At 36.1% G+C, this 24207-nt stretch overlaps 1 protein-coding gene and 1 non-coding gene across 13 annotated transcripts in view; one reads left to right on the top strand and one right to left on the bottom strand.

Moving 5' to 3' along the window:
- LOC113505126 (phospholipid transfer protein C2CD2L) overlaps nt 1–24207 on the top strand; it is an 88537-nt gene that overhangs the window by 57223 nt on the left and 7107 nt on the right. For 6 of the 12 annotated variants that reach the window (XM_026887662.1, XM_026887663.1, XM_026887657.1 and 3 more), the window contains exons 3-17: nt 10332–10424; nt 13360–13463; nt 14415–14564; nt 15072–15201; nt 15643–15754; nt 16273–16390; nt 16897–16983; nt 17517–17640; nt 18196–18337; nt 19273–19376; nt 20188–20208; nt 21268–21459; nt 22154–22242; nt 22715–22818; nt 23474–23561. In XM_026887662.1, coding sequence (XP_026743463.1) covers nt 10332–10424; nt 13360–13463; nt 14415–14564; nt 15072–15201; nt 15643–15754; nt 16273–16390; nt 16897–16983; nt 17517–17640; nt 18196–18337; nt 19273–19376; nt 20188–20208; nt 21268–21459; nt 22154–22242; nt 22715–22818; nt 23474–23561 — 1658 coding nt within the window. The remainder of the gene's footprint in view (nt 1–10331; nt 10425–13359; nt 13464–14414; nt 14565–15071; nt 15202–15642; nt 15755–16272; nt 16391–16896; nt 16984–17516; nt 17641–18195; nt 18338–19272; nt 19377–20187; nt 20209–21267; nt 21460–22153; nt 22243–22714; nt 22819–23473; nt 23562–24207) is intronic. The other 6 variants (XM_026887664.1, XM_026887661.1, XM_026887667.1 and 3 more) reach the window with 5 other exon arrangements.
- On the bottom strand, nt 12190–12261 carry Trnac-gca. Its single transcript has one exon. It is a non-coding gene; the product is annotated as a tRNA-Cys (tRNA).

Below are 24207 nucleotides of genomic sequence, written 5' to 3'. Positions count from 1 at the left end.
ACGTGTCGTGGATTCGATCCCCGCTTTAGAAAAGTATTTGTTTGTTTTTTCTAATTGAAATATTTGTAAAATCTACGCGATCCTGCGTTTATTAACATGGCTGTTTTTGAGCTGTTTTTCTAAAAAAATATAAAAACAGCCTCTTTTCATTTAAAATTTTGCGTTGCTCTTGAAATCTTGAATTGAATAGGTACTGCATTTTAGTCCAGTCCGAAACTATTAGTCGAGCAATCCCAATAAGTAAGCGCGAGTAAACCGCTTATTATGACAAATGTTTATATGAAAAGACACAGAACCTTCGTTTATAAAGGTGTCATCTTGTTTGTGACCCTGTTGCTTAGGTTGCGACCTTGAGTTAATGAATATGGATTAGAAAATTCCATGACATTCTTTTCTTTTCAATAACATGTCTTCAATGAAAAAAGTTGTCGTCGATTGGTAGGTATATATATAAAACTGGTATTCAAATATTGTTCTTCAAGTTAGAGTGACATTAGTGGGGTTTGTGAAAATTTAATATAACGTATTCATTATTTGCTTTGAGGTATGTTTGCGTAGCCATTTCCTAAACGCTGTCTTCGGCCTCCAATCTTAAAAGGTTAAATTGAATACTATATTTATTATCTAATCGTCTCTAGTCCGATTTTAGGTAACGTACAATTAATAGGTTGCCTAATAAAAATAATAATAAATGAATAACTTCAATACAAAAAAGACATTAAAGAATAGAATAAAAAATAATAAAATTACCGGTTAGATTATCTGTTATTTATTTATTTATTTATTTAATTATCACACTAATCTACCATTACAGGTTACTTGACCTAATGCGGTAGTTAGGACTAAACAAAGGTCTGAGTATTTATGTGAACTAGGGTTTCAAAGAATGGGTTATGAAACAATTAAAGACGGAAAATAATTTCATATTATTTATTTCAATCAGTAACTATAATTAGTATTGGTATTGTTAAGTCTGTTTTAAAAGTACGTAATTAATAAGTTTTGTAATAAAAATAATTATTGGAAATGATTCCTCATTTGTTTTAATAACGGCTATAAATTTTAAACATTTATTGTTATTTGTTTATCTCTTTATAACACGTAATTGAGATGAAGTTTTGCAACATCTTGCATGCATAAAAATCATATGTACCTACTACACTTAAGTGTAAGTGAAGGAACAGTGCCGGCGTAAGGGCCACTGACGCCCGTTATCACATCTCACAAAGGCATAACTATCTTAATTGACAGTTCGAGACGTTTTTTTAACATGCATTTTGTATCGCTAAAAAAATAAACATAGGTATTTTATTCCGTCTTGAAACTATCTCAAATCATTCAGTCTTTCATAACCTAACAATTTTATCGACAATATCTAATTTACGTGATAATGCATAATACAAGCATCGATCATGCGCAAGCGCACTCACGCGCAGCATTCCTGGAATACATGCGATCTATAAATCTTGAGATGCGATATCTTCAGATAAAAAGATCGTTTGATGACTTATGTAGGTATTTGATGTCAGAATTTTTGATTTATTGTCGCTATGTGCGTTTATAGATTTAACTACTTAGTTACAAGTTTTTTAGCAAGTCAAAAATAATGGCTGGTTTTATTGTCAAAATCAAAAGTCATTTATTCATATTAGGCTTTCGTAGCACTTTTTGAAGGTCAAATTACATTGGACAGTACCCAGTTTCGCCCACCCTTCACCGCTTCCTAAGTGCTTTTGCTGTGAGAGAAAAAACGGCGCAACAAACTCCCCAGCAGCACGCTGTCAGGTTGACTTCAAGCTTAAGCCAAAATGTATTCGTCAGTACGAATCTAACCAGTCCAAATTAAACGGGTTTAAAATCAGAAACTCTTGAACTCAACTTTCAGCTTTTTATCATCTACTAATATCAGTTTGTCCCGTAATAATAATATGTCGAACAAACAACTGGGACCCTATCCTGATCCCGATTTACAACGGCCGATAAATGAATGGCAGTTGCATTAAATTTGAAATTATTCCTATTATCTTAATGACTTTATTCAGCTAACACAATATTTGTAAATTTATTATATTGATTGTGAGTATTCCGTCCCGTACTGAATTTCCAATTATTGTGTTAGAAAAATGCTTAAAATAATACGAATAGTGTCAATTTAATACATTCGCCAGTCATTCATCGGACATTGTAAATAGCAGAATTGGGGCCCATTCAGGACATGTGAAAATCTTGTAGAATTACATTTTTCTTAAGAAAACAACTCTTTTTTCGTCTCAACGGCACGTGTAAAGTTATTTATATCGCCATATAAATATAATTGTTATTCGTACACCCAATTTGAGAAGGTATTCTAAAACCGCTTGTTCGGGCGTTGATTGACAGAAAATACTAAAATGCTTGGTAGTACAATCAAATGGGTGTAGACAAATGTGAGATTGAAAGTAATGGCGGGCTTTTTGTGACGTATGTGTGTCACCTAAGGATTAAATTAACAAAATACTGAAAAAAGAGGATTTTTGCTTCACATGTACCGATAAAGTGGTAAATTAAGAAGTACTTAAAAAAAATAATGTATTGGCATTAGTAGCAACATAGAATTAGGCTATTTACTTATATGTATTATAGGTAGTGTAGTGCCTAGATTTCAGAGATGCACGTATTAAATCGAAGCACGTACACTTTACGAAGAAACGGTTTTTCTCAAGCATTGCTTTATACATTTATAATATTTCAAGAAACGCTCAAGAAAAAAAACAGTCTGATAAACGGATTTAAAATGAGGATAATAAAACGCGGCAAAATAGACTTTCCACTAACATTGACATTACCTGTCAAAAGTGACATAAAGGAGACAGTTTTATTTTGACAGCTCATTTATTTTTAAAAGTCTTTTCCGTTTGTCCTTCCGCGGGCAAAGGAAGTAAAATATCAGTCCTCACTGCACTACTGAAGGCAGGAAATGCATTGTAAATCTATTTCGTTAAAGGTTGCTTTGATGTTAAAAGCACTTTAAATTATGCTGAAACAATTTGTGTTTCATACGACCATTCTATTGTAGATTATGATGTAAATTATATCTGATTTATATAAGCTAACAAACTTCAATGCATTATGCAGGTTTAAAGTATAAATAAAACTGAATATAAAAACTAACTAATTATTTGAAATCACACAAAATGACTAAGTACCACTTACTAGGTAGTTATTTAATTCGAAGCTTCACATATCATTTTTGTTACCGGTATAAAAATACTAAAAATAAAGATCAATGCTTGTTATTTTTCGGTCTCAAATAAATTAGTAAATCATATCAAGGATATAACCCAACCGATTTGTTTTCTTCAGTCTGTTTGTACGGAACTCAGTATTCTAAGTCCGATTCGCACTTGACGGGTTTTCAATAAATGCTCGAATTGTTTGTATAGCACAGGAAAATAAACATACGACCTGCTATTGCATAATATTCTGTTCGTATGTTTACGATGCAACGTAAAAAATATGATATTTTATGAATGTATGCTAATAGAATGCTATAAACAGTATATACTTTTTATAGCAAATGTTGGTTTTCGTACGTTGTTTATTGATTCAACATTTTTATTGCCAGTAAATACTATTTGTTTTACAACTCCTTGTATAAATAACTTGTTTTCAATAGTCTTAAACTAGTTCTCTACATTTTTAAGAATTTGCTTTGTAATGTCTATATAAATGCACACAAAATACATTTTGAAATGTTTAAATTGCTTATTATGACATGAAAAAATATTGCCTCGTGGATGCAGCTAAATATTTTTAAACAAAATCTTTTTCATATTTATTTAATAGTTTATGGCACAATAAAAAAGTTCGTTGCACCAATAAAAAAAAATGTAAATCGTTCCCTCGGGAAAATGGTTTGAATGTAGGTCGATTGGCGCGAGATTTTAAATTTAGAACGCGGATCTCCGGCCGGCTTGATCCGTTCTCGATTACTTTCACTCGAGATTTAAAAATAGGTTCTCAATTACATAGTTACGTTTTGCATGCATTAGTATATTTCATTTTTATTTCGTTCTAGGCTGTAAATATAAATATCCAGGTGTCTGTTTAGCCGTCTCGGGCTATAAATAGAGATGTCACCCATCTTGACGCACGTCTAAATTCGACTAAGGGATTTTATTGGAGCTAGCGACAGACTGAGACGTCAAGAAAAATCTGAGAATTTTAGATTCTTGTTGCAAATGTTACTTTCATAATAATATGTAACTTATCTATTTAACTTTAAAAACGCCTGTAAACAATTAATATTGTATCAGATTTGATTTTTGCTTCATAAAATGGTCGAAATAGAGTCATAGTCTAGACGCTTTTCATTTGTCTGAAATCAAACTTTTAATAGTTAAGAAGTAGGTTCACGCGAACTAATACTTTTTTAAATCAATATCACATTTTATGTAACCAAGTGTTTTAAAAACAGTATTAATAATAGCATAAAAATAGATTACTGGCACCTGAAATTCGTGCTATTAAATCAAAAAAATCCATCCTTCTGTATTCTGTAGACATGCTGCCATCGTTGTGAAAGCGAGATGCCGCTATCTGCGGTGTAGAGCACCGTTCCGCTTACTCAACTGTTTTGAGAGCTCTTCTTAAACTACTAAAGACTTTCATAACTACATTAATTGTTGTTATAGTGCAAACAAGACACCGCCATACAAAGATAGTCCTCGGTCTTGCTTAACAACTTAACAACCATCTTACCTTACATTTCTTATTGAAATCTGAAGTTCCATAACTACACTTATAACCAAGACAACCAGTCGCCACACCAAAATCAATACGAACCATCAAATTATTCTACAAACAGTGAACAAGATAATTTATCTAGCAACAATAGGTTTGGCAGAATGCCAGCAGAACATGCTGTGCCAAAAGGCCACTGGCTGTAACGACAAATTGTGGATGCATATAAAAAAAAACTTGCCTATCCAATGTTCAATCAATGTCAAATATATTCAAGTACATTCAATGAAGACCTATTTTTAGCTAACCTGCTTGCTTTTGGCAGTTTTGACAGGGCGTTGTAGGAAGATTCCTAGACTCGGTAATTGAAAGGTGGAATTTAATTATGATAACCTCATCATAATGTTGATAAGCAGTGCCGTATTATCCATAAAGCACTTAAAGCCAGTGCCTAGGCTCCCAGCAGTCCTGATATTAAAAGAAAATGCGACTGCGAATTTTTGAAACCATGTTTGAAACCGAGGTAGAAGCCGCGCTCATTATTGACAGTACAAGCAGTGCTGTCTTAATAAATGTGCCCAAATAGGCATCTAAAACAAAGCTCGATTAATTTTTCACGAATGAAAATAATTTGGACCGAGGGTGCCTCCGCTCCTTTGTTGCCCCGATGCCTATGGGTCCCTAAATCCGGCCCTGTTGATAAGAGGAGATCCTGGTTAAACAGCAACTATCCTTGGATGGGTGATCATCTATGTCGTAACTTCTTTGTGTTTTGGAAGGCACGTTACGTCGTGGGTCCCGGCTGTTATTTACGCATCTTTGACAGTCGTTACGGGTAGTCAGAAGCTAGAAAGTCCGACAACCAGTAACCACTAAGGGGTATCGTGTTGTCCACTGGCTTGAGGACGTCAGATAGGCAGTCACTCCTTGTAAAACCCTGCTACTTAGCTGTACCCAGTTAGGTTGGGGAAAAACAACTTAATTGAGAAAAGTCCAGGACGATGATGATGTTGATTGGAATGGGTGGGTTAGAAATACGCGGCATCGTAATGTATAAGATGTTTATTTTTTTAAAAGAGTGACTTATGGAGTTTCTAACCGGTTCTTCCCAATAGGAATTACATTTTGGAACAATTCACCTAGATTCATTGCTATATCGTTTTAAAAGTGTGAGCGTACTAGTCTCGGTGCCATAGGTTAAAGCATTTTACTTAGTATTTAATCAATGTCACGGTTTTTTAAACACCTTGCTTTTATAAGTGGGTATACGCCTTACTTATAGGTCTAACTATAGGTCACAATTACATGTCAAGTCGAATGACTAGCCGTTAAGGTAACACGACACGTAATGACAGGTTTTGCATATTAACCTTGCGACAAGTCACTTTAATATAATTATCGCTTACGTAAAGTAAGAAAATTGGTTTATAAAACACGTTTAAGACCTTTTAAGGTTTTGTACCGTAAGGGTAATAACCAATCCCTATTAGTCTGCCTGTCTCTCATGAACAGTGACAGCTAGCGATAAAGCTTTTTGACTTTGATCCATCGGTTTAGTTTCAGTACCTAAATTGCAGCATTGGAGTATTTGACTGCACTGATAGTCAAACCTAATGAGCGCATCGTATCGCTGGTTCAATCCCCGCGTAGGACAAGCATTTGTGTAATCCTCGAATGCTTGTCCTGAGTCTGGGTGTCTCTTTGTGAAATACCCCGCGAAACAAGGACTAAAAACCCCATCTGAAGTAGTTAAAAAAAAAAGAAAAAACAAATTGAATCTGCGTCAGATTGCGGAAAAACAGTTGACAGTTATCAACCTAAATCTACACAGTTAATTTATCTAAGTCCCTTTCCAAAAGTACTTTCATAGTAAACAGTGATTTCTAAACATAATTTATTTTACACAATACCAGTAAATGTCTTCAGGAAGTCTTTCTTCGCCCGACTGCTGCAAAACAATGGGTGATGCAATTAAAAGACAATACGTTACAACTAAATAGGCTATCCGAATGATTGCGACCGTAAATAGCTGAGTCCCTTTTAATGCTACTTTTACATTGAAGATAATCTGTGCTTACATAATCTTCCACAACTTTCAAACAACGCCATCTAGTTTCAAACTAAGCAAAACTTGTATTGAGTACTAGACAACTGATAAACATACTTATATAATCCTTAAAACATAAATTATATAGATAAATTACACACAGACACAGAACAAATGATCGTGCCCGTCACACGAACATTTGACCTGGATGGGAATCAAACCCACGGCTCCCGGTTTAGCAGTCAATGCCCCGAACCACTAGACCAACAGGGTCTTTTATACATCTTTCAGTTTCAGTTCTTCTGTTACTATACAGAACGCTAGCTTTTTAACGAGACTTTGTTGGCGTGGCTATGGAGATATAAGTTAGAGTATAAAAAAATAGAATTAATAGTTTTAGAGTGCATTTTTTTTTTTATTAATAAGAAAGAAAAAATAATTTTTATTTCTGTAACTTTTCGCATGCAACATTTTTCAGTTGCAAGAGCAACTTTAACAATTTCTAATCTGCTTCTATAAGTCATAGTGTGATGGTATACATCTCATAGGGTTCCTCAATAAATGGGCTATCTACATTCAAACCTTTAGTAGACTTTCAAGCCTCTGACTACCTGTAACGGCTGTCAAAGATGCATGAATAACAGAAGGGATCCACAGCCATGTTTCACGTTTTCGATTCTCGCGTGGGATAAGCATTTGAGTGATCCACGAATATTAAATTGTTCTTAGTCTGGGTGTCTTTGCACATGAAATTGAATATTCATGAAACTCCCCACGACACTAGGTGTAAATTCCTTCATCATCATCATCACCATCAGCCCATATTCGTCCACTGCTGGACATAGGCCTCTTCAATTGCACGCCATCGAGATCTATCATCGACTGCTCGCATCCAGTTCCTTAGTGCGGAGTACTTTTTTATAAAAAAGCTATTGTGAAAATGTCACTTGGTTAGTTGAATAGGTACCGCATGGTGATAAGTTATTGTGTTGAATAATCATTTATCGTGAAAGGCATAACGTCAAGCCATGGCCAAGAAGAGCGTGTGAACCGCGCCATGAGTATACTATGTTTAATAATATGTATTACGTCACTGATAGCAATTGTTAAAATTCGAATAAAAAGCATATTTATCCATTTAGAGTTATCTGCGTTAGTTCGTTTACAGCGATTTATTGCCAACATAAGCGATATTTAGACTAAACTCAATACCTAACTTAGAAAAAATTGAAAAATTATTCCTATTGCATTTAAGTATGCAATAAAGTATAATAGGAATGATGACAATTTTTTTTGCAGTGTCCGTCTTGTAGTTTTTTGTATAATAAAGGATACGTATTTTTTAATTTGTCCCGCAAACATAAATTGACCAAATTACAGTGAACGAAACTTACCCGTGACGTCACGATTGAGTATAAATTTTACCATATCGTTACGTCACAAGCCTCCTCTCCTAAACTTGAAAGCAGTTAATCTTTGTTAATTCTAGTTTTTCTGAAAAAGGAAAAAATACGTGTCTCATACTTTTCAATTATCTAACTGAGGGACTAATGAGATTTTTTATTTTTATACCCAGTCATTATCCCTATTTATACTTATTTATGAAATTAGTTGAAGGATTTGTTGATTTTTGTTTGAACGTGGTAATCTCAAGAATTCTTTCAAATCTAAAACAGCATTGAGAAGTTTTACAAAAATAGCAAGGAATAACTTTTATGCATGATGTTTTCATACACAAAAATCATGCATGATGGAATTTTTTGTCATAAAACTTTATAAAAAAGTTCTTGTAAATACACCATTTAAATCATTCCACCTTATATTTATATTACATCGTAACCACGCGGACGAATTCGCAGGCAACAGCTAGTAATACCATAAAAGGTATACATTGCTGGGCGGATTGCCTTTCTAGCGTGTAATAATAGCGAAGGCACGTGCTCATTGCTCTTAAGTGCTGTTACACCATTTTAATAGTATTGTGAAAGTAATTATTGTTCTTGGGTGGTCTGTAGACTTTAGAGAACGTTAAAATCAGGTTTTACACATTATTTATTTAATACTTCTTATACATACAAGGCGGAATTATTGCCAGAGGCATTCTCTACCAGTCAACCAAGAGGTGGTGTAATGAAACAGGGATCAGGTATATATTAAGAAAAGACTATATTTTTTATTTCTTTTTTTAAGAAAGAAGTTTTATGGTATTGGCTAAAATTATTATCTATTAATATTAATTACACGGTGAAGTATTATGTCATAGATGCAAAAATTAAACCTTACTAGGCATTCAAAAGTAAACAAAGCTGTATATTTACGTTATGTTTAGCAAAATTTGAATATCTTAATATATATAAATCTCGTGTCACAATGTTTGTCCTCAATGGACTCCTAAACCACTTAACCGATTATAATAAAATTCGCGCACCATGTGCAGTTCGATCCAACTTGAGAGATAGGATAGTTTAAATCTTAAGTTATAGTCGCAATTTCTTCTAACCACGCGGACGAAGTCGCGGGCAACAGCTAGTAGATTATAAATTGTTTACATTTTATTCTAATCTTAGTTAATAAACGTAACTTGTTTGTTTAATCGATTTATCGCATCTCTAACTGCGAATAACGGGCTCGGTTTATTAAGGGATCGCTTTGATCATAGTGATGTAACGCGGTTTATCGATTCATTGCTAAATCGATTTTAAAATACATTCTATATGTGATGTTATCGTAAAACTGAATCGCCAGTCTAGACTCGTGGTCTAGACAAAACAATGAAAAATCTTAGATTGAATCTTAGGTATGCTTCTGACTCACCAATAGATTTAACAATCAAATCCATTTAATGAACCAACGTTTTATAAATAACTTTAGAAATATGACATCCCGATAAATACACTTATAATTCTGCCTCACGAAAAATATTAATATTTCAATGTTTTTTTTCACTACCACTTATTTTAGAACAATAATTAACGGTCCCTACATACAAGAATTGATCTATCCATATTTGAAATGTTAAAAAAATATTATAAATTAACGTCTACATTATTTACTTAATTTATAATTCATCCCCTCTACTCAAGGGAAACTTCAACAATCGTTAACTTCAATAAATGACACTCAAATGTATCAAAATGAAATTTCGTTTCGAAATGTCACGTGACCTTGACCTGTCATCTATACATTCAAGTATTTCATTGACAGTACCTATCTATACTAATATATAAAGCTGAAGAGTTTGTTTGTTTGTTTGAACGCACTAATCTCAGGAACTACTGGTCCAAATTGAAAAATTATTTTTGTGTTGAATAGACCATTCATCGAGGAAGGCTGTAGGCTATAAACCATCACGCTGCGACTAATAGGAGCGAAGATACAATTAAAAATGTGAAAAAAACAGGGCAATTATAAATCATAACTTATATCTTCTACCCACGGGGACGAAGTCGCGGGCAACAGCTAGTTGTATAATAGAAATATCACTTGGCTACAAATACTGTTGTATTTTGAATAATTTGCTTTGACTGTCAAGATATTAATCTGTTGTTTGTCGTTGTTCCAGCAAGGCATTGGTGTGGAGCTGGTGCGAGCGCTGGACTGCCACCCCCCGAGCGTCTCCAATGTCTTCTGCGAGTGTGACTCCAAGGATGACGTCGTAAGTACTTGCATTATATATAATATTCCACCACTTCCATACAACGCCATCTAGTTGCAAACTAAGCAAAGCTTGTATCATTATTCTAATTTTATACCCAGATTTATTTTCACCGACTTAAAAAAAAATGCATAACGTCAAGCCATGGCCAAGAAGAGCGTGCGAACCGCGCCATAAGTATACATGTTTAATAATATATATTACGTCACTGATAGCAATTGTTAAAAAAACGAATAAAAATCATATCCATTTAGAGTTATCTGCGTTAGTTCGTTTACTGCGATTTATTGCCAAGGCCTACATGTTGGAGTACTTTGAGTCAAACGGTTAGATCCTCTATTCCCCTAACCCTCTGACCTTTTCACACACAGTTTTCTCTTGCTCCTAACTACCACAACACACCTCATTAGCAATTCTATTCCTTAATTTTCTTTTCCAATTGATACGTTAAACAAAAAACCACATACTATATTCATGCTTCTTCTACAATAATCTGCGTAGTTACGGTTACATAAAGCGCTCGTAAACGTTGACTGTGACCAAACAATGCGCGTAGACATTAAATTTTATGGTTTAACTAACTACCTAGCTACTGGCATACATTCCAATAATTCATTACGTTTTTACCCGTCTATAAGACAACAAAAGAGTGCATGGATTGCATGGTTACTGGTTATTAAGCTCCCTATTTCGTAAGTTGGCTCCAAATCAGCCAATTATGAGTAGGGTGGCTTTGGGAGGCTGTCAGTCCTTTTTTAACTTTTCGAGAAACTCATCATCGGCCTTCAACTATGTTGGGGTCGGCTTGTTGCAGTGTTTTACAAGGAGCGACTGCCTATCTGACCTCCACAACCCAGTTACCTGGGCAACTTTTTTGAGAAACTAATGATTTCAATCCTAGCCAAAAGCACGACTCTCGCCCAATAAAAACATTCCGTGCCTCTACATTTGCCTAAGCTGAGTCAACAAGCCTTTTCGTTATTTCCTGTCATCGTTGAAAAGTACCATGGCCTTTCCTTTAGCCCAAGCTTCAGCATCTCCAAACAAATTTTTATCACAATCGGTTCAGCAGTTTTCTGAGATAGTGTTACAGACAGACCGAAAGGCCTTCGGACTTGTTTATAATTTATAAATTTACGCACAAGACTTCCTTTTGCTTAGCCTACGGTCAATATAAAAGAATCGATAAAATTGACTTAAATCATTTATCATGCTGTAGTATTTATCCAGAAAATTAACCTTTAGCAATTTTGTCTTCTTAGCAAGTTATTTACAAGATGAATCACAAAGTAACATAAAGAGACTCCGCAAAGATTTATGATTGCATTCCGTTTAACGCAATCACAACATCCGCTGTCACTGCGCTTTCAATTGAATCGTTCCGCATCGTAAAATGAAACGTCATAGGTCAATGTTCTGTTTAGTAAATATGTTTTTTTATTTACTAAGTATGTTGATTCTTAACATTTTTAATGAATATAGGCGTTATTTGCAGGTTAGCCTAAAAATTAAATGTGCGATATGAAAAATCAAAATCAATAATAAATATCAGCCTTGAGTATTTTTAAATTTGTTTTTCTTCGTCCTTTCGTGTTTTTATAATATTCCAAAATATTTAAGAAAGTTACAAAAACGACTTTTAAGATAAATCGTAGACATAGCGTAGCACTTTCGTAGCACTCGCTACAAATCGTTAAAAAAGTTAGACTTAGCTTAAAAAATATTTCTAACAATAATTCCTTGTAATGGAAAAAAGATAATTTTTAGGGGACACCCGGATTTGAACCGGGGACCTATCGATCTGCAGTCGATTGCTCTACCACTGAGCTATATCCCCGATGAGTGTTTAGTTCAAATATGGAAGCACATTATCCTATGTGTGGGAGTCAGATATGATAACACCAGAATACATTGAGCTTTCATTTGTTTTAAATTGACTGTCAATGGAAGTTGATAAGAGGTCTTGTTAAACTAGTTTTATTGGGGCAATGAACTTGTTTATCAGACTACTGGGGGAATTGATTTGTTTCTTTCTTCGGGAAGCTGAATAGAAGATTTGTGATAGCATAAATCAATGTTAGAATTGTTGTTTATTTATTTATTTATTTAATAGTTCATGTACACAGATACACACACAGAGTACAGAAAAGAAGAAAGATAGAACACATAGTACATAGGCACAGCTTATTTCAACAGAAATTTCTTCCAGCAGGCCCGTTATTCATGTTGTTTTGGGCTACCTAGAAATAAAGGCCAGTATTTTTTATGGAACGATAAAAAGTTGGTCGGGAGACGTCACAGTCCTGACTCCTGCTTAACGCAATCAAAGGTCGCTAAAGTTCTTTATTTTCACAAACGAATTAGATGCGAGTCGGACTTGCGATAATTTCAGGGTTTTGGAGGAATAAGCGGAAGAAAACCAAAACAATCGTGTGGAATTTTGACACTAACAAACAAATTCATTTGTCGTCTTACAATTCATGATAGGACTACCGTTGCTTTACCCCGATCATTATTTTTAGTTTTTCGGCATCAAAAATAAACTTCTGTTTGTTTTTGCTAAAAAATAACTCTCGGTAAAACCATTTCCTAAATTCATTCAGTATACTTATCCTGAGATTATCACCACAACGTCACAAACTCACAGACTTGACCACCTTATATTACCGGTACAAAGGTATATATTTATATTAATGGTCGAGTGGCGTACGCACCGGTTTCAAGGTGTCGCTAGCTCTGAGGTCTCGGGTTCGATCCCCGGTCGGGTCAATGTAAAAATTCTTATTTCTACATTGTCTCGGGTCTGGGTGTTTGTGGTACCTTCGTTGTATCTGAATTCCATAACACAAGTGCTCTAGCAACTTACTTTGGGTTCAGAACAATGTATGCGATGTTGTCAAAAAAAATAAATATTACCATTTTTTTCTCTTTTCAGACAATCACCTGTGACTGCGAGGCGACTCCCGCCTTCCAGCTGAAGGCATTCAGTCAGAGAGGAGAGAAGGTGGAAGTATCACATTACAGAGTCAATGTCAACAGGTCAGTGATATTCATTTACCTAGTGTAATTGAGTTGAGAAGCTGCGATAGCATAGCGGTAAGACCAGAGGCATGCCAAGTCTATTGTCTAAAGTTCGATTCAAAGATAAACACCGCTTTTTTGAAGGTTGTGTCCTTTTTAGAAGTAAATATTACTGCTATGTGTCCTATGGTGTCTTCTCTTTGGTCCTGTCGAATTGCCTTATCATCGGGATGTGAGTGTAAGGGAACAAAAAGTGCTCCTAAGATCAAGATAAGTCCCGCACAGCTGGACCTTGCGACACTATCGGCTGTGGTTAATAATTCATGAAAGTATTATTAAATTTTCTCACTCTAAAATTCAATCTTAACTTCTCTCCCTATGAAAAGACTGTCTATGCCTGATGGTGCTTCTACTTGCTGTCTTTCTACATAAACCTCGTTAAAATCTTAACTCTTTTATTTCATATTGACATATGTCGAAACAATAGTCACTATGATGCGTCTATAATGTTTATTTATTAGTTGATAAGGGCTTGACTGTTGTAGTATAATTTGCAAAGTACTTATTTACTGAACCGGGTCAACTATATTGGGATCGGCTTCCAGTCCAAACGGATGCAGCAAAGTATCAGTGTTTTACAAGGAGCGCTTATTTAACCTCCTCAACCCAGTTGCTTAGGCAAAACGATACCCATTAATCAGGCTAGTTGTCAGACTTTCTGGCTTCTACTAACCGTAAAGATTGTCAAAGGTGTGTAAAACGTTTGCCGAAACACGGAGGAACTTGTTATGACATGGACATCCATATTAGCTTAACCTGAAATCGATCAGTTTGTGTAGTCATAGCTAAGCCACGAGCTCCTCTTAACATCGCCCCAAAAAACGCTTCCTTTTTTCTTTGTAACGGGGGTAAATCCACACGGACTTCCTCCGCCTATCGCTCGCTAACGAAATATTCTGTATGTTCCAGATTCCGCGCCCGTTTGAACGTGGTGTGCGTGACGGACAAGTTGACGGGCGAGTTGAAGTGTGACGGCTGGCCGGAGGTGAAGGTGGCGCTGGCTCCCGTCGGCGCGCTGCGACCGAACACCACCGAGAGCAACCTGCAACAGCTTATTAGGTAACCTGTTTGGAGCTTTAGCAAACGAGGCTGAGAGTATGGTGGCCAAATTAATGTCTTCTTGAAGTCTAGATCGCTCGAGAGGAGATGTGTAGGATAAGGATAGCCGATTGGTTAAGGTCCCCGCCAAAGTACGACGTGCCGCGAGTTTGATCTTCGTGTGTATGTGTCCCAAGTCTGGGTGTGTTTGTGATTGTGACTTAAATATATTTGCAACCCCAAGCGACACAATTACTTTGTATTTAAGTGCTAGAGTCGTTTGTTTTAATTGAAAAAAAAACTTAAAAAATATGACAAATCACCATATCATAACTGCATAAAATTGTTTTATTTGCCTCGCGAATTTCCTCGAATCGACGAATTCAATTTTCGTCAACACCTTATCCCAGAAAACACAGTTGATTTCAACTCTAAATCTCCCCTGTTCATAACTATTAAATTGACTTAGTAGAAGCCTATTTTTAACAAATTTATCTAATTCTAATGTAACCTTTTTGCATATTTCAGCGACATAGTAGTGAACGCTCTCCGCAGCACGAGCCTGCAGTTCAACCTGTCGCAGTACCCGACGTGCCCGCGGCTGCGGCGCTACGTGGAGCCCGCCGCGCCGCGTCTGCCGCTTCACTATGACTCTATGGTGAGGAAACATGAAAAGAGTACTTTAATAAAACCAAAATACTCCAGCCAACCCAAACCAATATCCTTAGTTTTGAACGTTCAATCAACAAAGAAACAATCTTTAGGTACGGTTTTGTGATAGTTTTTTATAGCTGGTTTTTATAATGTGTATTTATATTCATTTAATATGGTTAATAAATCATGTAACAATCTCAATAATTTACGATAAGAATTCGTCTCAGTATGTGAGCTGTAGATCCCAAACAAACTCATGAAAGTTACTTCGAAACCCACATTGTAAGACCCAAATCTCAAAACTCCAATTAATATTATATTTAAACTCGTCATCGCATCAGCTCATGATTAAAGACTCCAGTTGGGTCCGAATCTTCGAACTATCCTTCTAAACACGCTCAAGTAAAATGGTTATTGCATAAATATTTTTCCTCCATGTTCCCAGTTACAGCAAGACCGCCAGATGTACACGTCCACACCCAACTCGATGGCAGGCGCCACGCTACTTGGGGACAAGAGGCTGCTAGTCAAACTCGTCTGCGCTAAGGACTTGGGAGGTAAGATGACCAGTTTACTCTGAGCTCTTAAAGTAAGGACTTTGTTTGCAGTTGTGTGTAATTGTGGACTGGTTATAGGTGGGTATTGGTTCTCAGTAAACTTATTTATCTGAAGCGGTTTTGAGTGTGGTAAAAGCCTAACGCCTACGCTAAACGCCTAACCCGCTACGTGTCGTGGGTTAGATTCCCGCGAAGGACATGCATTTGTGTGATCCACGAATGTTTGTTCTCGGACTGGGTGTCTTTGTGCGTATGACTTCAATGTTTTTCAAATCTCTTGCAAAACAAAGTTTTAATTGATAAGTGCGGTATTCGTTTTTTTAAAACTGGACGATGGTTTAACTTCCACAAAAGCAATATATCCCCTGATCTTTTGTTATTGGTCTGCATTTTGCCCTTTTCAGCCCCCTTTTACACACACATATCTCCTGTTTTAAATTATAACCTCAATAAAGAATCCCAAAGCCAAAACTTGTTTCCAGATCATATTCAAAATTGTCATATTGATAAATTTGCAGGTAAGACCGGCTGTATAGCTCCGTACTGCGTTGTTGAGATGGACGAGCCGCCGCAGAAGAATCAGACCGCCTTCAAGAAGGACACCACCAACCCTCAGTGGGAGGAACACTTCCTATTGTAAGTAGAAGAAAGTATTAATACTAATCAAATAGAAGCTGTAGCTGCAATTAAACTCTTTAATAAATAGAATATCATAAGAACTGAAAGCAAAGAAGATTTACTTGATAGTGAAAATAACAGGTTTTGGTAAGAAAAAGTGACCCCTGACCGAAAGAAAAAATAAAAATAAGCAAACCACTTTAAACTGCAAAAAATAATCCTTTTCATACAAATCCGGGGTAGCTAACATAGAGATATTACTTTTTTGCCACTTGCCACGTCATATGGAAAGGTATGGAAGAAGTAGAAGTCATGCTACCCCAAATACAAAATAGGGATAAGTGCAACGAGAATGATAATGGTAATGAGACCTACTTGTACTACTTGGCCATTACCAAAACTATTTTGTCTGTAAAGTGAGCTGTCGCAACCTACCGTAAAACTAAACCTTATTTCCGAAAAGCCAAAGTTCAATTGAAACGCTATCTTGTATATCCTAATGACGTGTGCATGTTTCCCCCCAGCGACCTGTCCCCGCAGACGGCGGAGCTGCTGTTCGAGGTGTACGACCGCACCGGCCCGCCCTCGCCCGGCGGCGCCGCCACGCACAGGTGGGCAGCTTACTCACACTACAGAGAACTTGTGTAGTCACACTGTCCAAGTTTATTGTAATAGTAATAATGTTCCATAACATTTATGCAATGCGATCGACGCCATCTAGTTTTAAATGATGTAAACTTGTATTATGAGTATGGACAAATGATGATCAGTCAAGGCCACTGTTCACTAGATGACTAGACCAACAGACCAGTCTAAGTATATAGATATTGCCTCTAAATAACGCTGAGAAGATGTATGGAAAAAAATATTCTTATCGATTTAACTTTTACTTAGTGTTAACCTGAAAAAATGTCTGATAACGGTCGCCATCTTACGGTAACCGTAGATCATGACGGTTGCCGTTTGTGTCACATCTAACCTTTCTTGGTTGGGGCACGCAAATAGCCTACAGGCACCTTTTAAATGGACGATTTGTCCAAGTACCCAAAAGTTCAGTTACAAAGCTCATTTGACAGGTCGACCATTACAATGTTATTCACCGTTACACCATCAAAGATTGTAATAGCCTTTCTCTATACCCCAGATTCCTCGGCCTGGGTCTGGTGGGCATCGACGAGTTGCTGGCGGCTCCCTCCCAGCGCCAGCAGATCGCGCTGCAGACCAGGCCCATGGAGGACCATGACGTCAGCGGGACCCTCACTGTGGAGGTAAGAGGATAATTAATAATATCACTTTAAGCCTGTAAGTATGTGTACTGTTTATTGGGGCTACGAAGAAATACTAGCTGAGAAATATTATAGAGGTGCATGCCCTAAAAAAAGTGTAGTTTGTTCATTTTTAGGCATTTATAATTCTTGCAATATGACATAATTATATAGATAATAGTAAAATTACCAAATCGATGCTACATAAAATCTTATTATAATTAAGTTTAATTTATTATGAATAAAGTAATGACAACAAAATCAAAATCATGAAAGGGACACCCTTAACGCATGGAACGTTATAAACACTATTAAGAAATACGATATATCATATTTTTTTATTTCCTTCCAAAGACTTTTGAGCAAATGTTAAAGGCTATAATGAAAAAATAATGTTCTCCGAATGAGGCTAATCGAATCACGTGACACGTGAGCGAGTTTCATTCAGCACTAGATTATTCCTCATGAAATATCTTTACCTCTATTTTCTGTCCCTTAAGTCGCTTACCATCAACCTTTCCCCATAACATCACGATAAACACCCTACTCCCTCGTCAGTTCCTGTTCATCGAAGGCGCGGACATCCCGGACCTGGGCTCCCGCCCCGTCAAGATCAAGGAGAGTCTCCGCACCGTGTCCCCACACGGACACCTCACCACCACCACCAAGACCATCTTCAAACAGAACGGGAATGGAATAGGTATGGAACTGGATTTGGGACTGTACGTTGTGTGTCGATCTGATATGATTATTGAAAGGAAATTAGATTTTTTACTGCACGGATAGTCGATTGGTTGCTGTCACGACACCAAACAAACTGTGCGTGACATGTCTCTGGTTCGATCCCCGCGTAGGACAAGTGTTTTGTGTCGTCCACGAATGCTTGTCCTGAATATGAGTGTCTTTGTGCACAAGATAATTTCTTACTGCGGGAGTTGCGCAACTAAAAGTCAACGTAAAACAAAAATAAACATTAATAAATCATGTATAATATACACCGTGATTTTTTAGTCGTCTTACAAAAGCAGCCCAGTTCATGTATCCAATGACTAGAACACGTTCATGATAAAAAAATAGGTATTTATGAGATTTGAATAAAAAGGCAATTTTTATTCAATATTATGATAGAATTTGTAGTTTTTTAGAAACACAGCTCTGTTGCGAGCGCGGTCCGAGCCTTGTAACAATGGTGAGGGGCGGCAATTTTATCATTTTTAAGAGTATGTTCAGATTTCTCTTGTTTAATTTTTCTTCGTACTTATTATCTTAGTTGATGATAAAAAAAACAATAATCGCGCCTAGGGGTATTTAACGTCGGATACATGAACTGGACTGCTTTTGTAAGACGACTATAAAATCACCGTGTATATGCCACTGAAATATAATACCCGTGGTTAGTTATTTAATATACCTTAGCTTGGTGTATAGATTTTTATTCAGATTCAGTTGAGAACAGTTTTACATTAGTCACAAACAATTGAATAATTATTTTCAAGTGTAGACAGACCGTTTTGCTGTTCTTGATAATATAACTTTGACGTTCAATAAAGCCACAGCCTATATTGCCTAAGTTGAATAAGTGAATTTGGATTGCAAATTATATCTTTTTAGCTCACTATTTGCCTAACTTTCCAGGTCACGACAACTCCCAGCTGACCGAGTCAGCATTACGCGAGCTGGAGCTGAGCCCCACGAACGCGGCCAACAAGTCCACGCTCATCATACACTCCGTACAGAGGGTGAGCAGTACTCTAGGGCCAGGCCGGACTGTGAGGCATGAGGCATGAGAAGTTGGCCTTAGACTATCTAGAGAGAGATAGGTCGAAAAAGTCAAAAAAACCGAAAGGGGAAATGTAGATACATCTATCAACAGATTGTTACCTTCTGGATGTCTTCCGCGGAGAAGGTGGTGCTACTAATTATTTGACTTGTCCTGAAATATGGAGCGAGCGGGAGCAGCCTTTGATTAAAAAAATACTCAATTAGAATCATGCCTCAAATTGAGAAATAAACTATTTTTTACATGACTAGGAAGGAGTAAGGAATATCCCTAAATTATTTTAATATCACGTTTATTTAACTGACGAAGCCTCATGCCTCACAGACTACGGTCGTAAAAAAAAATTGTTGAAAATCCTGGCAACATTGTTATCCTTACTGATTCCATTCTTGTAAAGTAATAATGAGATATTACTGTTGTGTTTATATCCTGTCGTTTATGGGAATGTTTAAAAACGATTAGAGTCCCATTGCTAGGCTAATCAAATTAATTATTCCATTTCAAGAAAAAAAGCGTTAAAGTATTATTTTTTTGGTTGTATGTGTTTCATACTTTTTGTAAAATCTCGATCAACAACAGATTCTTTACCTCCAAACCATGTCAAATTGATGATAAGGCCAAAAGTTGCCATGATAAAATAACACAACATTCTTTTTTTCAAATTACATTCCCATAAATAACACATCCCCATACCTGTAAATAGTGTGGCCCAATATTAACGGTTTTACGGTTTTTCCTTTCCATTGCGTGCGTGTGCTGTTAATAATCAGGAACCGAAGAAATCCATAAAGGTGAGTCACATCACTAATAACCTATTTAGTAAGCATTTTGTAATGTATTGCTATAGGGCTACTGTGTTATAGAAAACAGTAATTTTGTATAGAAATGCATGTTGGATAAGAATAATTCAGGAAAGATATCTTTAATGAAAAAAGTGAGGGAACTTCAAAGGCCAAGGTTCATTTTTGCAAAAATAACTTATCAAATTGGCTTGTTATGAACCTTTTAATTTTTTGTCGAGAATTACAATTAGATTGACTTTCGTGAGGTTGTTTCGTAATTGTTTTAAAACGGTTTATTCACGCATATTTATTATAAAATGCAAATATAGAAACGCGTGTGTATGCCGTGTTATTAAACATTTCGGAAACCGACGGGGAAATTTAAAACATGCAAATCGATTTCAAAATTTAATGAGGCAACACTTGAATGTTTTTTTGACGCCGATCGATATATTAGGAGAACTAGAAGTTGTAGGAGGTTTGATGAAAAGTTTTGTATATACACTTCTTAGGCTAGAATTTTAGCTTAATTATTTAGTCTGCTAAGGAAACATAGATCAATATATAGAATAATTACATTGCTAGTTCAACTATAAAGTTAGTAAATGTGTTTTTAATGTTTTACCCTAAGCATGTTTTATACTTTAAAAATTATTTTGTGACGCATTTAACTTGCCAGAAATAATTCTGAATCTAAATAAAATATTTTTTTCTTTTACAACATATTAAGTTTTATAAACTTTGCAAATTTCAAAATTTGTCTCATTAAGGAAAAGTGACAGAACGGTATCTTGATTTAAATAGCAGAAAAAAACTGCTTGCCTAAGAAATATACTGTCAATTTACGTAATCACAAGGTGGCCACTGGCCAGGTTTATAGGTACTATTTTCGGCATTAATGAAATATTTTAACAAATATATTATAGGTATTACATATATTGAATATATGAAATTAAAATTTTCAGTCCCTTACAAATTAACATGTTGTTAATGAATAAGTTCACAAGATAACTTTTAAACATTGTGTGCTGTGTTACCAAACTAACCCCGCAAAAATCTACCAAAAAGGTCGAATTAACCAACTCGGGGAAATTCATTGAAGTGGAGAGGGCTGAGAATGAGATAGAAACAACTGGAAACGGTAAAATTGAGTGCGAGAGCGAGACAGAAAAGTCTGTGACGGTCACGCCTAACGCGTCGCCCGGGAAAACTGTACGGATTAAAGAGAATGGCGCGAAAGCGAACGGAGATGCCGAGGTGGTAAGGATATTTGTCGTTTTCCTACTAAAATAGTAATTTTTTGGTTTGTTGCTTGGATTTAGTATACCCTTGTATCTATTTTTGTAGGTTGCAATTTTATTTATTATGTCTTTCTGGATTTCTGTAGCTTTGTATTTTTAAGGTGATACTACTCTCTCTCCAGTCTATCTCAAATCCTGTTTATTTGCACTTGCAGTTTTCTATTTATTTTTGCAAAATTACTTTCAGGTTTTTGGTAACAAAATTTAAAACTTTTCTATTTGAGTATATAATATAATGTAAATCTACTGATTTGGAAACCTTACTATAACAAACAGTAGTAGAGAAAATTCCAAACATAGTTTATTTACTTCATTTCAAAAAAACTTCTCTAAAACCGTACCTACCAGAATACTGCACAAAGTTCTGTTATATAACCTCAACATTTTTTTAACTGAAAATTATTTCACCCAAAGTATCCAAATTCAGTTAACTTCAGAGCAAACCTCATAATATTTCTACTCAATATTGTTTTTCCCAAAATATCCAAACTTCAGGGCATCATTGATACAGCAGTATCATACCACATACAGTGTGGTGCTGCAATGGTTTCATAAATGATGTAATCATTGTAACACCACACTGTATATCCAGTACTATCCAGTCCTTAGTGTAAGACCTATCAGTGAATACTAATCCCCCGTGGTCCCTCCAGCAGGGCGACTACGTGCAGCAGGACAACGCGGCGCCGGAGCCCGCGCCGCGCAAGCGGAGGAGGGACTTCTTTGGAACTATTAAGAGAAGGTACAGTATCTAGCACATATATCACCATGATCCTAGCCTTTTCCCAAATATGTTGGGGTCGGCTACCACTCCGCATTCTGCTAAGTACCAGTGTTCTGGTACACTGTACTCACTGCCTCTCTGACCTCCTCAACCCAGTAACCTAGGCAACACGATATCCTTTGTTCAGACTGTTTGTCAGTAACAGTTGATAATAATTGAATTAAAATTCCACTGTTAGCTACAAAAGTGAATAACGGTTTTTTTCAAAACGATATGGTAAATCTAATAATTTTACTTGGTGAAAAGCGAAGAAAACTTCACATCATAGACATCCATGCCTACATATCCCATGTCGTATCGTAAACAGAATCGTAAGCAATAAAAAAGGATTAAAGGAAACGATTTCTGCTGTTCAACATATTTAAGATTAAGAATAACTTTATCTCTTACTTTTTTTAGCTAATTATAACCTGTCCTGTGTGTGTATCAGACTGGGTCGGTCCCGCACCCGCGGCGCGTCGCTGGAGCTCACGGACTCGGAGCTGGACGCGCAGAGCCGCGTGCGCAGCATCAGCGCCGAGAGGAACGCGCACGGTGAGGCCAGCAGGGGGAGGGGCGGCCGGGGGGGCTGGCCGGGAGGTGGCACCGGGGCCCCGGTACACGAAGGGCTAAGGAAGGCACAAGGCTGGGTTTTAGTCAGTACAAATCTGACACTCCCTTCCGCTCATCTCAAAGCTTAAGGCTAAAGCTTGATGATTTCCTAGCCTAGCAACTGCTATTTAATATGGTTTAATAGGGTTGATGAGAATTTGACATATTTAAAACAGTGTCCCGAATATACAAATTGATCAATCAGTGGATTCAGTTTCAGTGCATGAAACATGTGGTTGATGTCACAATTGTATATAAACTTTACGAAATTGTGATATGACAAGCGTCTTGAATTCCAAAACTTATTATTAACAAAGATTATCATTTTATTATAGTAAAAACAACTATAAAAAATAATAAAAATAGAGTAGAAACGATATTCTAAATCGAAGTCCGCTTATGAACGTTAATTACATTTTATTCTTGTCTAGCTCAGTCGTTAATAACTCTACAGAGGCAACAAATTTTAATAGTGTAAGCTTAATAAAACACCGTTAAATTGTTAAACATATAAAGAAGTCGCGAAATCTACAAACTTACAAGTTCCCTTTATTTCAAATTCCTGTTGCTAAGACCATGTACTCTTGTATTTCCACAGACAAAGCGCTATCGGTACCCAACAGGAACGTGTACTCGGCGGGGGCGTCGCCGGCCCAGTCCGGCGATGAATCCCGGACCTCCCGCAGGTACGATACCTTTCACACTTGAACTATAGGGCTGTAGACATATTTATAATGGATTTACGATGATTAGTATATAAGGGAAGACATTTTGGTAGATTATGACTTTTTGCACATGGTAACACTGTAATATATTTGAAATTTAGGAGGATTTTAGGTATCTAAACGGTTTTCTTTCTCTAGGTAAAATTTTATATGTTAAACTTGCAAAAGTAATAAATCTAGGTTTAAAATATCTAATTTAACTAATAAAAAATTGAAAATTTGTTTGGTGGTGGATTTAATTATTTTTTCTTTGGTATTATTTCGACGTATTAAATCGTTCATATTCAGATGGTGCTGGGACTTTCAAACTATTCAAAAATACTCTATCTTTACTGATATAGTTTTGAATCTTCAATATTTTCCTTCCTCGATAAATAATGATTATGAATAAAAAATGTTGTATTTTCTTATGAAAGTACATTGACAATTATTTTGAATTAACTGAATAAGCTTACTAATTGACAAAGCCCGAGTTTATTAAATCAATAAATTCGATATGCTCGGGCTTATTATAATAAATTTGTAGAAGCATGGCAAGACTACATTATTTTAATAATAATATTATTTAAAAAATATAATACTACTATTTAGATAAAACTAACTTCAC

This window comes from Trichoplusia ni, chromosome 24 (assembly GCF_003590095.1).
Source record: "Trichoplusia ni isolate ovarian cell line Hi5 chromosome 24, tn1, whole genome shotgun sequence".
Classification (NCBI taxonomy): domain Eukaryota; kingdom Metazoa; phylum Arthropoda; class Insecta; order Lepidoptera; family Noctuidae; genus Trichoplusia; species Trichoplusia ni.
The sequence above is the reverse complement of the archived record's forward strand: the minus strand, read 5'-3'. Positions and strand labels throughout refer to the sequence as shown.